The sequence below is a fragment of the Clarias gariepinus genome, chromosome 12 (assembly GCF_024256425.1).
Source record: "Clarias gariepinus isolate MV-2021 ecotype Netherlands chromosome 12, CGAR_prim_01v2, whole genome shotgun sequence".
NCBI lineage: Eukaryota > Metazoa > Chordata > Actinopteri > Siluriformes > Clariidae > Clarias > Clarias gariepinus.
The window spans coordinates 16,650,255-16,665,855 of NC_071111.1; the positions used below are offsets into that span (position 1 = coordinate 16,650,255).

General features: G+C 36.1%; 1 protein-coding gene across 1 annotated transcript; it reads left to right on the forward strand.

The window, feature by feature from the left end:
- Positions 1 to 138: 138 nt before the first annotated feature.
- On the forward strand, positions 139 to 11,007 carry il17rel (interleukin 17 receptor E-like). Its single transcript, XM_053508734.1, has 18 exons — positions 139 to 420; positions 1,636 to 1,663; positions 2,073 to 2,216; positions 2,545 to 2,651; positions 2,889 to 3,003; positions 3,169 to 3,213; positions 3,357 to 3,496; positions 5,170 to 5,241; positions 5,331 to 5,385; positions 5,484 to 5,647; positions 5,742 to 5,786; positions 5,950 to 6,007; positions 7,132 to 7,274; positions 8,284 to 8,349; positions 8,472 to 8,529; positions 9,368 to 9,493; positions 9,902 to 9,964; positions 10,306 to 11,007. The coding sequence occupies exons 1-18, from the start codon at positions 322 to 324 to the stop codon at positions 10,458 to 10,460; spliced, it is 1,683 nt and encodes a 560-aa protein (XP_053364709.1). The 5' UTR covers positions 139 to 321; the 3' UTR covers positions 10,461 to 11,007.
- The last annotated feature ends 4,594 nt before the right edge of the window (positions 11,008 to 15,601 follow it).

The following is a 15,601-nucleotide window of genomic DNA, read 5'->3' on the forward strand; positions in this document are numbered from 1 at the left end:
AAATAAAGATAGAAAAAAAATTTGAACAGAGTAGACTATGTATAATTAGAGGAAGGAGAGAGAGAGAAAGAGAGAGAGAGAGAGAGAGAGAGAGAGAGAGAGAGAGACCCGCCCACATGGCCATATATTATAAGCTCTGATCACCTTCACTTTAAAATGTAATGGCTGTCAAGCCTCAGAAGGAAACACAGATCAGAGATCAGAGCAGCAGACTTTCTTTACAAGCAGGCTTAATCTGCCCTGACTCTATCATTTGGGTTCTCTACCATTAGCACCCCCAGCCTTTTCGCCCCTCATCCAGCTCCAGTCTTCTCACCGAAGATGAAGAGTGTGTTGCTGTTACTGCTGGCTTTCTGCACTTCAAGACTGCAGGGAGAACGAATAGAAACAATTAAGCAATGTGAATCCCATTGCTCAAAGGTATGTAACTGGAAGTGTTTTGATTCAACTGAACAATATTCTGGCAATATATTAGTGATTGTGTAGGATAAGTCGTAACAAGTCATGATGATGTGGGTGATGTGTCTTTCATGCCAAAATTCTAGTGATTTACTAGTTGTTAGAAAAGTTATAGTTGTAAAAAAAAATTCACATATTTTTATTGTTTAATGTTTTTTGTTGTGGTAAAATATTTTACATTGAAAGTGAAATAAAACATGACTCATTTTAATGATCGGGATTATATTGAATAATTGCCACTTGAGTGGTCCAATCAACCCTGGTTATGCAATTAAAAGAGAAGATCAACTAAAATACGTTGATCATTGACTAAGAAGAGCATTTAAGTTCCCAATAAAATAAGAATGCATTATAATGGTTACTAATGTAAATGATACTCACCTGTAACTACTTGCATCCTTATATGGTATTCAATCTTTTTTTCCCCCAAGTCATCTTTTGATTATGACGTACATGTAAACGTAAGCTGTGTGTACAGGTTCCCCGTAGTAACCAAACTTCAATAAAAAGCTCTTTGATGATGGTTTAAATAAACCACTGATGTAAATCAGCTTAAGTATTATCTCTACAGGAAACCAGAATGATTTTAGTCAGTCATGTCATCAGGTGTAGGTGAGATTCTCTTGTAATGGTAGACAGATCTACAGCACGTGCACACACACACACACACACACACACACACACACACACACACACACACACATTATGAAAGTGTTTCCTCTTCCGTTTCCAGTCTTAGCCTCTCACCAATAAATATGTACACAACAACAGCATTTATTCTTTTTTTTCCTTTATACAATTATAACAAGAAAAAGATATGACTTAAGCTGATAACATGTACGTCTGTATGGAAATAAAGCCTATGAGCAGTTTTTGTATGAAAAATTACTGCCATTCTCCTTAAGGAATGATATAGCTTAGTTCCAGGAATATTACAAATGTCCAGTAAGGACTTTATTGATGAAGGTGCATATATTTAGCTCTAACTTCATGTGAGGTGTGAACAACCAGGATGTTGGCCTCTCTGGGCAAACCCCTACTACCTCACTGCTTCCTCTTGCCAGCACTATTGTGACCAAATCTAATCAGTCTTATTGTAGCTCTATGTATCATTTGGTTATACTGTGTATCAGATAGCCTGACATTGAACCATATTTTGGGCTTCTTTGTTCACAGGGACTCCATTGCAAAGCGAAGCCTTATTGTAAGTAATGCCCCTTTTCTTTATCTTTTTTTTTCCTTTTTTTTTGGCCCACACACTTCCATGAAACCGTGACAGATAATATCTGAGAAATCAAACTTATGCAGGTGGTCCTCTTAACAAACCTCAGACCTCTTACTTTAAAGATCTCTTATCGCATCGGGTGACTAATACTTTCCATCTCAGTTGTGTTTTGGCTTGTCACTTTTAAGTAGCATGTGAAACACTCGCTGAAGTCATTGCTTTTGATCTTATAAAAAAAAAAAAAAAAAAAAAAAAAACAGAAATGTTGTTGCTACAACATTTCAGCCTACTGAAACCCTCACTTTATCCTGTAGTGTGAAATTGTAAAGCTTGCTGCTTGGGAAATATGTGCCATGTGCTTGACTGGATCTGTGTCATATGATTACAGTAACATTTGAGCAATGCAAAAAACGTCCAGACAGCCTGACTGGAGACGTGTTTAGGAACACAAGCATCTCCACAGTGATGAGGTGTGAAGGTGTTCGGCGGTGTTCACTTCACCTCCGAGTCAACACTCATCTACAGCTAAAGAGTAGGTCTAATCTTTAAATCAATAACCTTGTGATCTATTTGCAAGCTAAATTAGTTAGTTTTAAATTAACCCTGAGGGTTAATTTAGCACCAGTCATTGTAGTGCAGGATGGTTAGACACAGCTCTGATGTTTCCGGCTGCATTATTAGTCATGATCCTACTATGCTCAAGTGACTCATATCAGGACAAATTCCTCTTATTGTAATAACTGTGATGTCCTTACAAATTTTCTGGTACTACCTTTGTCTTCTATATCCACATAATTAGTGTCTATTTTAAAGAAAAAATGCTTTGAGTAATTGACAGTAAGCCACTTCCTCTCTTCCAGAACATATTCATGGCATCTACATGTGTACAGTCAGTGCAGAGATGATGGAACACTGCAGGATTGTGACCTTTTCACGCGTGCATAAAGAAAAAGTGGTGAACCATCAGGTATAATCATCATCATCATTATAATTATTATTATTATTATTATTATTATTATTAGTAGTAGTAGTAGTATTATCTGCATTTTAAAAATAGCAACAGTTTTTCATGTGCAATTTCTGTGCAATTATAATTGTGCCAGTCTGTTAGTTAATCTCTTCCAGATTTAGTAGGTATGCTTGTCACTCCTAGAGACTTCTAGGAATGGATGACTAATTGGTTTTGTGTAACTTTCTATGGCAGGTGAATATTCAGGACGATTTTCTGGAGGTAGGAATAGGGCAGGAGATTTACGTAACCCTTCAAACTTGGCCGAAATTCTGTGATGTGGCTTATTCCAGAGCATACCAAGTTCCAGGTATGGGGTGGGGTGCAGTTTCATATTTCATTATTAGTAATACAAAAGACAAAGTATTTTCTTTTTGTTTTAAAATGTCATGATGCCACATTTAGCAACACTCTAGATGTTTTCCTTGACACCTATCAAAACAAGAGGTTACTTCTTTTTTCATATCTTTACCAGATTGCAGCAACAAAGACCTACAAGGAAACATCCCAGAATGCACAAGTAAGGTTAAGATTATTATTTAAAATTTCATAACAAACTCCAGAAATGTAGCCTAGGTAAAAAAAAATATATAAAAAAAAAGGAAAAGTAATGATGTAAAGATGTAAATATGGTGTTATGGAAAATCTTGGTATTCTTGGCAGCTGGCAGGATTGACTATGAGGTGGACGCAGAGAAGAAGGAAATCCATATAAGTGTCTCAGACATGCTGGAGGACAGGGACTACAACGTTAGACTCTGCCACAAAGATTACATCTGCACTGGCACTGGAGCTCACAAATTGGTAAATTTGCTTTTCCATTATTTATATGCACACTACTTAATATGATAGTATGAATTTGGTATTGGGGATAGTGACAGCACCATTTCTAGTTGTAAAATCAAACAAATTAGAAACAGCCACCACCACATTCATTGGTTTAATCCAAAGTACTGTACTGTATATAAAATTTGTAATTTGATGACATAAGAATCACTCTTTATACTGCCAAGTGGCTTGTACTTGTGTCAATTGAAAGCATCTAACGACAAAGCTCTGATGCCTTCATGGGGTCCTAAAGGGTCCAACTTGCAAAGATATGCACCAAACAGCCATAGCTTTAACACCACAACACATTAACATTATTAATTATCAATTATATACTAGTAAACTGGCCATAAAATTAGGCATGTTATTTTATATTGTAGTGTTGTATGAAGATTTATGAGATTGTAGTTTTTTTTTAGCTTGACCTACCAATTGTAAAAATGTAGTGAAATATGTTAACAATATAAATAACAGTTAGTGCTGTACAGTAAGTGTCTATAACTTATCAGTGAACAGTATATTAAAGGTATGTTAAATAATAATTACCTACCATTGACCACTTGAAAAGCTTGTAAACTAAATCAGAAAATATTAGGCTTTAACACAACACAATAAAACCCAAAAAAAAAATGCAAATTCATAAGGCAATGGATCAACTGTCAACACTCAATCTGCTACAACATGATACTATGTACAGAAATACTATCTGATGTCGTAGCCGCAGCTCGATTTATTCAGAATGTTGGTGTAAGCCTACTGTTAAATCATAAATGAAGACACAATACTTGTCTCAAAACAAGACAAGGATTTCAGATATTATAGGGTAAATCACCATGCCAGCTTACTTATTTTAAAAATATGTATTACTTAGACCAGTTGTTTGATCTTTTTGATTATTTATAATAAATTGTGATAAATAGTACGCTTGTCATGATTAAGACGTTGCATTTTAAATTAATGTTGATCCAAATCATCCAATCATTACATTCTCAGGAATTTTACTGTATATGGTGTATTTGGTTTAAAACCTAAATACACTCACTACCTGACATGGGGAAGTTTAGATATGCAGAACATATTTTGTAAACGTGTGGGTATTACGATTGGAGAGAGAGAGAGAGAGAGAGAGAGAGCATTGCACACAAAGGGGGACGTACTGTACTCATACATAGGAGAGATGTGCTTTGCCAATCTGGGCCACTGTATGATTGTCAAAGTAATATATACTGGAAAAATATTATTCTAATTCTATTGTTTTTGAGCATTTCCTTACTTATGGCAATAACAGATGTTTTCATGTTTCCCGGCACCTAAAAACCTAAAACATAAACATATATAAATACAAAGGAAATTTTAATCAATTCATATTTTTTAAAAGGGCAATCACATGAAACTTCTTAGTCAACAAACCATATATACAGTACTGTAATTTTGATTGCACGTGGAGGCAGCATTTATAAGACTTGCTAAGTATATTTTTATGGAGTCACACTGAGTGTTGGCACAGTGAACTTAATTCTTTTGTAATTAAGGCAATAAAGTAATAAGCTTTTATGATTTACTGTCTTTGCTGGAAAGATAAATTAGGATAAAAACTTTGTACACATAATATCTTTTTAATTAGTCCTATGTCCTGTGTCCTGTTGCAGTTAAAAAAGGAGAATCCAGTAAAAAATGCCACTTTGAAGTACTCTAAACCATTGCCCTGCTTGTGCATTGAGGTAACAACTGATTAGATGTGTAGATTTTCTTTATTATACATTTTCTCTTTTAATAGCAGAGACAAAATCACTGTGTTGTTTTATTACAGGGCTGGTCTGTCATGACTGATGCTTCTCGAGTTCAAGTCTGTCCTTTTAAAAAACGTACGTGTAAGGACTCGTCTTAAATAATCATCACTATTAAGTTACTATTTGCACAATAAAAAAACAAGCAGCATGTTAAAAACGCTGTTTCTCGTTAGGTATTGAAGAACTCTGGTCTGGAATAAACTTTGACCCTGTGGAAGAGACTCTGTCATGGGAAGCGTCATGCCAAGTTAATGCTGTCATTTCTCTGTGTGAGCTACAGGACCAAGGCATGTGCCAAGACCTTGCCAATTCTTCTCAGAGATATGTCAAAGGCATGGTAAGTTCCAGCATAAAAAGAAGTACATGAATAAAAGCTTCAACAAAAACAAAAGAATAATACCTGATTTTTGTAAACACAAAACCTTTCTCAGGTGACATATTCATCAGTGGATCCACATCCCCGGCTCTGCATGAAGGTAAATATTATTGCATAACCTCTGTGCCTTTGATCAGACAATGCTAATGCCTCTGTGTGTCCTCATGCTTCAGGTTTTATTTCAGACACTCCTTTAGCATGTGAAAATGATGTCTCTATTCAACACTCAGACAATGTGTGCTTTGATGTTTTTTACTTTTTAGTTCACCACAGAGACCAGAGCATGGATAAAGTGCCCGTTTTCCGATGGGAATTTCTCAGGTAATTCATTTCCATTCATGACTATATTAACTTTTGCAAAGCAATCACCGGTATTATTAAGCCTCCATCTTCTACTGAAACATGGAAGTATATGGATGTTACGTAATTGAGGAAAAGTTTCAGACAACAGCTTTCTTAAATATCTTGAAGTGAGAGGATCATGTGCACCCATGGCTTCGGAGACCAAAGGCCAGTCTGTCATTTCTGATTTCACAAAAAAGCCAATGTGGTACAAACTGCCAAAAAAAGTCAATGCTGGTCACAACAGAAGGGAAGCTTAGCACTTAATGCATCCCAGCCTGCCACATATGAGACTTCAGATTTCAGAGTTGTTAATCCAACCTAAAAAATTCCACAGATCTCAGTCTGAGTGAGCATCCACGGGATGAGATGGACTAACAAGTCTGATCCATGGAAGTGTCACCTAGAAACTTACAGAACCCACAGGATGCATGATTAACTTTCCAGTGCCAGATACAGCAGAACCTCATAAGTTTTGTAAAGTCGAGCCCTGATATTTTGTATTTTAATGTTATGGCTGATCAGTGTATGCTCTTTATAAATGGGTCTGGGGATGATGTACTCATCTGTTAGATCTTTCCATTGTCTATTATCTATTCGATGAGATAAATATCTATTACATCTAAACTTAGATTCATTTTTAGGATTTAAAAGAAAAGAGAGAAGTAGAAGTAGATTGCACAATTCTAAACTATTTGTCTTCTAGTATGTTGATTTGTCTTCTAATATGTTGACAATATAAATAACAGTTAGTGCTGTACAGTAAGTGTCTATAACTTATCAGTGAACAGTATATTAAAGTTATGTTAAATAATAATTACATAGACTCTACATAGATTATATTGTTTAAAATAATTTTTTTTAGTTGTTCAACTATCCAACATGCAATCTACAGTGCGCAAATGCGCTTGATGTAAAAAGTTAGAAATTTAATGTATCTTATTCACTTATTCTGGGTGTGTAAATATTCTGTTGGTTCTATTTTTGGCCAAACTATTTTTAAACTATGTCACGTTAATGTTTTGCCTGCTTAGGTTTGCTATATTTCAAAGGCTGTACACATGTTGTGTAACTACTTTACCTTTTTATTCTGTCTCTTTTAGCCTGGGGCCTTGAAGTTTCTGCCGAAGAGGACCAAACACAGCTGCTTGTGACATCCCGGATCAAAGCAAGCCTCTCTTTCAGTGTATGTTCCAAGACTGGGGCCTCTGGGTGTGAGGACATACAAAGCCTCTTAGTTGATGTGGTAAGTTCAACTCTGTCAAAGATAATGGCCTGTTCATTGTAAATAAGCCCTCAGCAACAGTGTCAACTACTGACATTTTGTATATTGGTTGCCAAGGTAGAGCACCACCTCTGGGACTCATTAAATGTGTGTTACTGCAGGTCAATAGGCCATGGAGGTTATACCATAATCCAGTATAATTAAAGTGGATTAAATCTATCTATGATTGTAGGATCCCCATATGCCCCTATACGCAAAAGTTGTTTTTTGAAAACTGCAAAAAGATTTCAGAGTGAGTTGCTGCTAAACACTAGTGCTACAAGAAGTGCATGACAGCATTGTGAAATTTTCAAATGGGAACTATTACTGTATGTGTCAAAAACATGACCTCATACTGAACCTTTCCATACAATGTCTAAACTTTGGCAGTAACCTCTACAATGTTCAGGAAGACGTAAGGCAATTCAGCAAGCTTGAATGTGCAATTCCTTAGTCAAAGATATGAAATGGTAGAAGTATAAGGTTTATTATTTACATACACCAATTAGCCATGAAATGAACACCACAAAACATTAACACATTACCTGGTAAAAGGATTATGGGCACCCAGAGCTCTCTGCGGGGACCAATGGCCAGCTCATCTGGTTCAATCCCACAAAATAGCCAAAAAAGCACAACTCGTCAAAAAACATAAATGCTCGTCATGATAGAAAGTCACCAAAACCCTTAGCGCACTACAGACTGCCGCATATGAGGATTAGCAGACTGAGAGTTCAAGGTTGTCGATCTACAGTAGCCTCCAAATTCCCCAGATCCCAGTCTGATTGAGCATCCATGGGATGCAATGAACAAGCAGGTCCAATACAGGAAGGCCTCACCCTACAACCAACATCACTAAGTATCGACACTAAAATCCTGGTGAGGTCTTGTAGAGTCATACCCCAAGAGGGCCAGAGCAGTTCTTGTATTGTAATGTAAAAAAAAAATAATCATAAGGAATGTTCAACCAAACAATTTTTTGCTTCTACAGGATAAATTTGATCAGGTACAGCCAAATCTAGCTATGGATGTTTGTAAACCAGGACTCTGCATCAAGGTAAATAAATTGAAAGTTTAATAGTGTTTTGTCTCTTTTCTCAGTGTCCAAAACATCTTAACTGTTGGCACTAATAATAATAATAATAATAATAAAATAATAATGATATACGGTTTTTCCAGGCAAAGCGTGCTGATGTAAAATATGGCATCACCAGTCTCTACTGCCATCCCTCTTGTCGTAAGTTCTCTGCCTAAGATTTCTTTTTTACTTTTTCTTTTCTCACATGAATTACAAGAAATTATTTAATTAATGAATGGAATAATGTCACATTTTACAAACACATACATTCCATTAATCAACAATAGTGCAAAATATCCTTTCATTCATCCCGTTCCTTGTTCAGTAATTACTTAATCCTGGTTGGGGTTACAGTGTTTTAGAAAAACACTGCATAGGGTAGAAATGCACCCTGAATAAGACTACAGTCTGTCCAAGGCCATCATGCAAAAACATTTACATACTCATTCACATGTTTAGCATGCCCAGTCTACCTACCAGCATGCTTTTGGGAGTTGGAGGAAACTGAAAAACCTGGAAGAAACCGTGCAGCCATTAGGAGATGTGAACTCTACATAGACCCTACAGTTGAGAGGCTGCAACACACCCTCTTGTGCAATAGTGGCGCCTCTTAAGACATTTGTGAACTGTAAATTATCTGATGCTGTTGCAAAAATTACACCTTATGAAGGTGTCTTTTTACTTGTGGAAAGCCAGGGGGCTTGGCCCTACTAGCACAATGATACCATTATCTGGAAGTTTTGAGTGACATTACTGAACAAGACCTAGCATGTCAATCATCCCTTCGACATCATATGCCATCACCTTGGCATGTGTCCAACGTCTAATAAAGGGCCCTCTAGAAACTCCAAGGCAAACATGTTGCAGCTCCTTCAACACATTCTCACACAATAAACACATGAGGGTTTTTTGCATTTACTTCCTTGATAAAAATATGCTCAAGATTGTTGATATGACTGTGTGAATTGTAAGATGCATTTTTGTTTTCACTCTGCAGCACATTCGTTATCCAAGCCCACAGACAGTTACAGTCAACAGCAGCTCATGTACTTCGTTGTGCCAGCGATGACACTAACTACTGCTGTAGCTGTCGCTGGTGCTGTGATGACCATTGCGATGATTGGTGGGTTGGATATGTCTATTTGTGTCATACAACAATGCAAAACAAAATCACTGTAATGAAATAGGAGTATTTTTATAGGCAAGAACATTTTCAAAAGACTGTACTATAAATGTTAGCAAGCTAGCATGTAGTAGTATATGAACTATTCACAATATATATAATATTTCTTTTTCCTTTTTTGTCCGATTTCCATTAGATTCCACTAAAATCATGTCACTACTCCTGCCAAATTCATGCAAAATCAGATATATAATAATTAACATATTTATATATGCTATACATGCACTTTTTGCACGGGTTTTGGCACTGATACATTTTGGCCATAAAATGGCCCAAACAAATATTTTTAACATATATTCTGTTGTTAATGATAAATTAATAATTATACTCATTTTAAATTGAATTCAGGTTATCACATCAAAAGGACAATAAAGGCTCGGGGCATGGTCCGCTTACCAGGACCACATTCAGGTAAGAAAAAGTATATTATATGAGAGCAGCCTGTATTATTATTATTATTATTATCATATACTATATCTTTGATATATATGACATATATACAGTATTATATATATTAGACATGAAGATCCTAATAAATGATTGGTTAGTGCACACCTGTACACAATGGTTGTATTATAAGGATTGTCAAAGAGGAACAGTCACAAAGGGAGGTGAGGTATTGAACTGTGACTAATACTAATCAGACAGGGTGAAAAACTACTACAAGCAATTAAGACATTTTTTCTGAAAATTTACAGCTGATTAAATTTGTAAAAAATTGTATTAAAATTAGCCTATTATCTGCATTCCAGCCTTATTCTCTTCATTGCCCAAGGAGATGAACTCAAAAACTGAACTGATATCTACAGCAGCACTTGATGACGGAAACAGCTTAGAAAGATCTCAGTTACAAGAATCAGACAGGTCCAATCTACTCAATGACTTCACAAATCACCTAGAAATATAACTTTGATGGAATGTGTGGATTTCATTTGGATTTGCATTTCATGAGCCTGTATTAGGGTAAAAATGGAGAAAAACAGAAAGGTTATTCAAGAAAATTATTACGGAGGTTAAGTTGTATGCTTGTTATTATTTTTTTGTTTATTTTAATGTAGACTGTTATTCTAAATGACGATTTTGCACTTTATTTCTTTTTTGCCATATAATTTAATAAGTGAAATTATGCAATGATACAGAACACTTACACAGTTCATATGAATAATCTCCTATAAAATAAACAGAAATTAGAGCAATAAAATATTATCCACCTTAAAAAAGTAAAAAGTTAAAAGCCTTTTGTATATATTTGTACTTTTGTGTTACAATGTGCAAAACATTTATTTATGCAATGTGTGAATTTTCTTCTTTTTTATTTACATCTTTTTTGTAAATTTCACTGTTATCTTGACATACAGTAGTTGTGCTATAGGTCATGTTAAAATTTTTCAACACTGCCATTTTGTATCCAGAAGTTCTCAATAAAGTTATTCACATGTTCACTGCCAAAATGACTTTGACTTTTGAGCAGAATGATTTAATCTGAGAATTTGATTTTGTCCTGATAACTCGGCACTTTGTGCGATCATTTAGGTAGCACCGGTAAGGTATCAGGGCCAAAGACAAAGCAAGAAACAAAGAAAGATGGAAAAGAAAAGCAAAAGATAGACAGACAAACAGTCTTTTTTCTAAATAATAGTAATCATGCTGCTTTCTTCTGGTTGTGTCCAGCACTGAATAAGTATTTGACCACCAATAGCTGGAATGTGATTGATAGTGAATTTATGACTTAAATAAAGCTGCTCACATCGATGTGCACTTTCACTATGTAAAAGGCAGCTTTTATTTAGCAAGTAAATAACTGTGCTATGTTTTTTGGGGGTACTGATTTTACTTTCTGCTTTGCAAAAGTCCCCACGCATTGTGATCTGAGTATATTGTGACTGAAATAAAGCTGCTCACATCGGCGTGCGTGTTTACATTGAAAAATGCAATGTTCTATTCAAACATCAGCCACTTTGCCCATTTTTGGTGCTAAATTACCAGGATTAAATATCTATATATACAACTGTGACGTTCACACACAAGTGTACAAAGCATTTTGTGCCACCATCTGGCATCAAGCTGGCAGCAAAATGGAAAAAGAGATGTGAGATTGAGCATGGTACCCAAAAAGGAGGGTGGTAAGGCTGAACTGGGCAGGCCCCTGGCTTGCCATTAGACATAAGCCTTTCAGAGCACAACCCAGAGGTGAAAAGGCAGGGTAAAAAGGCCAGCCATACCAACCACAAAGGAGGGACAGATGTTTAAAGCATGAGTGTTTGCTATTTAGATCGACATCTACCGAATGCCAGAGCTCAGTGATGAAGGACAATGTTTGCCACCCGCCTGGCTCATCTTGAGAGGGAGGTTGATGAGGAGACCTCCAGTCCTCTAATTGAGTTAAATCACAATTTTCCGATGTCAGGTTTCCTAGCCCTGTTGTGCTCCATAGCTCTGTTATGGTGCCAGAGAGTCTAGTTATAGTTCCTGAAAGCCATGTTAACCAGGAGATGATTTCTGAAGGACTTATTAGCCATAAAATATTTTCTGACAACCCTGTTTGCGTTGAAATGTTTCCTGACAGCCCTATTATCATAGAGATGTTTCCTGGCAATCGTGCTAGCCATGATCTGTTTCCTGATAGCCAGAGTCACGCCCTGCACTGCCCGAGCTATGCCTGGACCTGCCTCATCCTGAAATTGCATTTTCTCCACACAGAGGACATACTGTTTTTACCCCAGTTGGGTTCGAGAGTGGTGTAATGCTTCTACCACCTGGTTAAGAGGACAGCATACTCACTCCCTTGTCTGAGTTTGAAGACTTCATATCTGCAGCACACACCAGTCTAATGAGTGTCATGCTGGCACCTCCCTCTTGCTTAATGGACACTCTGCTGCTGCCATCACCAGGATTTAAGGACTTGTTAGGGATAACCCCTGGAGATTGCTCTGCACTCAATAGGACTTATATATTTTTGGATATTGTGTTTGATCTTTGGGATGTTTATATTGACACAAGTTGGTCACAGGTGTTCAGCATTGTCTTGATTAGTGCCAATAAGCAGTCTAGTTTAGTGTCTTTGTCTTTGCATCTGTTCTGTTCATCATCCAGTAGTTTTTGTTCCTGTTGTTTTGTTTTTGATTCTTTTCTTGTTTTTTTTATGTCATCTTTTTGTAAATAAAAGTCATCATCTGCAATTATTTAATGCCTGCGCATCCCTTCCATCACACTGCCTTACTGCTTGGTCATCCATCACCTTTCTCTTCCACTTTGTAACCACAGTGAGGAATGAAGTGAACAGCAGATATGACAGTAGAGAAAACAACTATATTTTTTGCAGTGTTAAAGTGGCGGAAACATGACTATTGACCAAATGCAGTGGCTGTAAGTGACAAAGCAATAACACAAAGTGAAGGGAGCTGAGTATAGCTTTGGCCTGATGTGTTATTAGTGACCTCATTCATTCCCTACACTTTACTGGAGACTCCAATACTGAACTGGACTCCATTTTAACTTAAACACTTCTCCTGTTATATTGAACTTCTAGTCTCACACAGTATGATGGAGATCAATCCCTGCTATCCGTTTCACCCAAATGAGGAAGGGTTCCCTGATGAGTCTGGTTCCTCTCAAGGTTTCTTCCTATTACCGTCTCAGGAAGTTTTTCCATGCCACTGTTGCCTCATCCGTCATAGGGTCTTATTATTTTGATTCATACACATTCACGTTTAATACAAACTTAATCATTATGATTGTGTAAAGCTGCTTCGCGACAATGCCAATTGTTAAAAGCGCTATAAAAATTTTTATTTAATTTAATTTAATTCATTGAACTCCCACTTCAGCAGTGATTGCTTGTAGCATTCACATAAAGAGGCGTTATATTGCCTGCATGGATAGAGAGATGTGAGAACAATAGACAATTCATAAGGAGACTAGTTACCTCGTTAGTGGCACAGACTAATGAAACTTGTGCAAAACCAATGTGCAAAACCATGCTGTGTCCAGCAAAAAAAAAAAAAAAATATATATATATAAAGGTTAATATTTAGTTTTTTAAGGCCTGAGGAAGATTGATTACAGTGGCACATTTATTGCTGGCATTTAAGAAAAAATGTCTATAGTTAGATACACAATGAGCTCACTATGCGTCACAACAGGGTGTGTTGAATCATTATGACTGTTAAAGATAATGAGAAGACAAGTTTAGCTGGCTCAAATTCTATTTTTGGAATCCGGTAGAATAAAAAACTGTGGGAGTTGCCGCTGGAATTGGAAAAGGTAAACAATCATCTGCTTCAGTCTGACATCATAACACCACATGTGACGTGCATTCACGTGCACTCACATTTCTCTGACAGTGTTGGGTTTCAAAGGTAGCAACAGTGGATGGAAATCACATACAATAAGTGCACCATGGCAACCGAGAACACAAAAGTTTGTGAAGTGTAATTTAGTGAAACTCCCAAGGGATCCCAGCATCAGGTGAAAGACCACATGGCTGACAGTGGGGTGATTTTGAACCAGAGCATGTGACCCTAATACTGTAAAAATTCACTAGTAGCTAGTGAGCACACTGTTTACAGGGTATTATTTACTGTATTTAACAATTTTCTTAAAATGTTGTCCATAATATGCCTATACCATAATAAGGTAACATATCGCAATATTTCCCAAAACAACATATTTCCCCAATATACAGTATAGTCCCATCAGAAAGTAACAGAATAACGAGGCTATTGTTTTTGATATATAATGAAAACTAGAAAAATGCCTGTGGGAGAAAAGATGAGAAAAGAAGGATAATCTTAGCCACTGCACAAGCATTGGGCATAGCCAGCAGCACCATTTGGAATACCAGTAAAAAGTTAGAAACCCATGATGTAATTATAACAGGTCTTCCTAGGAAAACAACAGCAGTTGATGACAGAATAATTGTAAGAGCTGTGACCCAAAACTCGAAACAAATCAAATGGCAATTAGGTCAGCAGATAAAATTTTAAAACAAACATCCATTTTTTTTGTTCTGAAAATAATTTCCAGGCTGTTGCACTGTTCTTGTAATAGTAAATGTTCTGTGTACACTACAGTAGATGGATACATTAAATAGATGCAAAGCAAATGAGACAAAATAATTTTGTTTATTATAAGTAATATAATAAGTAAGGAGGAACATCAGCTTTTGTGCAATGTAGGGAAGAATCTATATAAATAAAATAAAGGTTTTCTCTGTACATTGGTCTGAACTCACTCTCTCAATGATATGTGTTTTATACTGTACATTAGAGGACACTAAGAGGTCTCCGAAAACTTTTCGTTTGTCTGTCTGTCTGTCTGACAGAATTTAATGAAACTTTTGCATTACTTAGATATCTAGATTTAACCTGCATAATTAAAATCAAAATGTTGATGTTTCATAGCGATGTTATGGACAGTTGGTAGATTTAATACTATAATCTACACCAGTAGATATTAATTAGAAAAGCTAAACAGAATATTTTTACTTAATATTTTTATCGCTGAAATACCATCGCTGAAGTGGTATAAGTGAATTAAAAACATGCAGGAGTTATTTTAAGGTAAAACTTAATCTTTATCCAATCTACTATGATTTCTCATCTGTGAATTACTCTCCAAGTGTTTGGATGACAACAAACGAAGTACAACTTAGTGTAAACAAGCGGTCAAACATATACCTTTCTATATCCTCTTTTCCCCATTGATTTTCATAAGATGAAATGACAGTAGATTCAAAATCTTGCCATAGACTAGGTTAATTTTATACAATTTCCTAATATTTAGCTACCATTCCAGTGGAACCCAACACCATATAATGTTGTCACATTCATCTTTTTTGCAGGTAGACATGTATGTGGGAAATAAAAACATCAATTACATTAAAGCTGATCAGCTTATTTTTAGATTTAATCTTTTAACTACTTGTACAAACTCCAACATAAATCCTCCAAAATAAAAAAAATCTTTAGCAAAGAACAAATTTTACTCACCTAAAAACTGGGCGGTCTGTTCTTAAGTTGTGGCATATTCTTAAGTTGTTTAATGCAA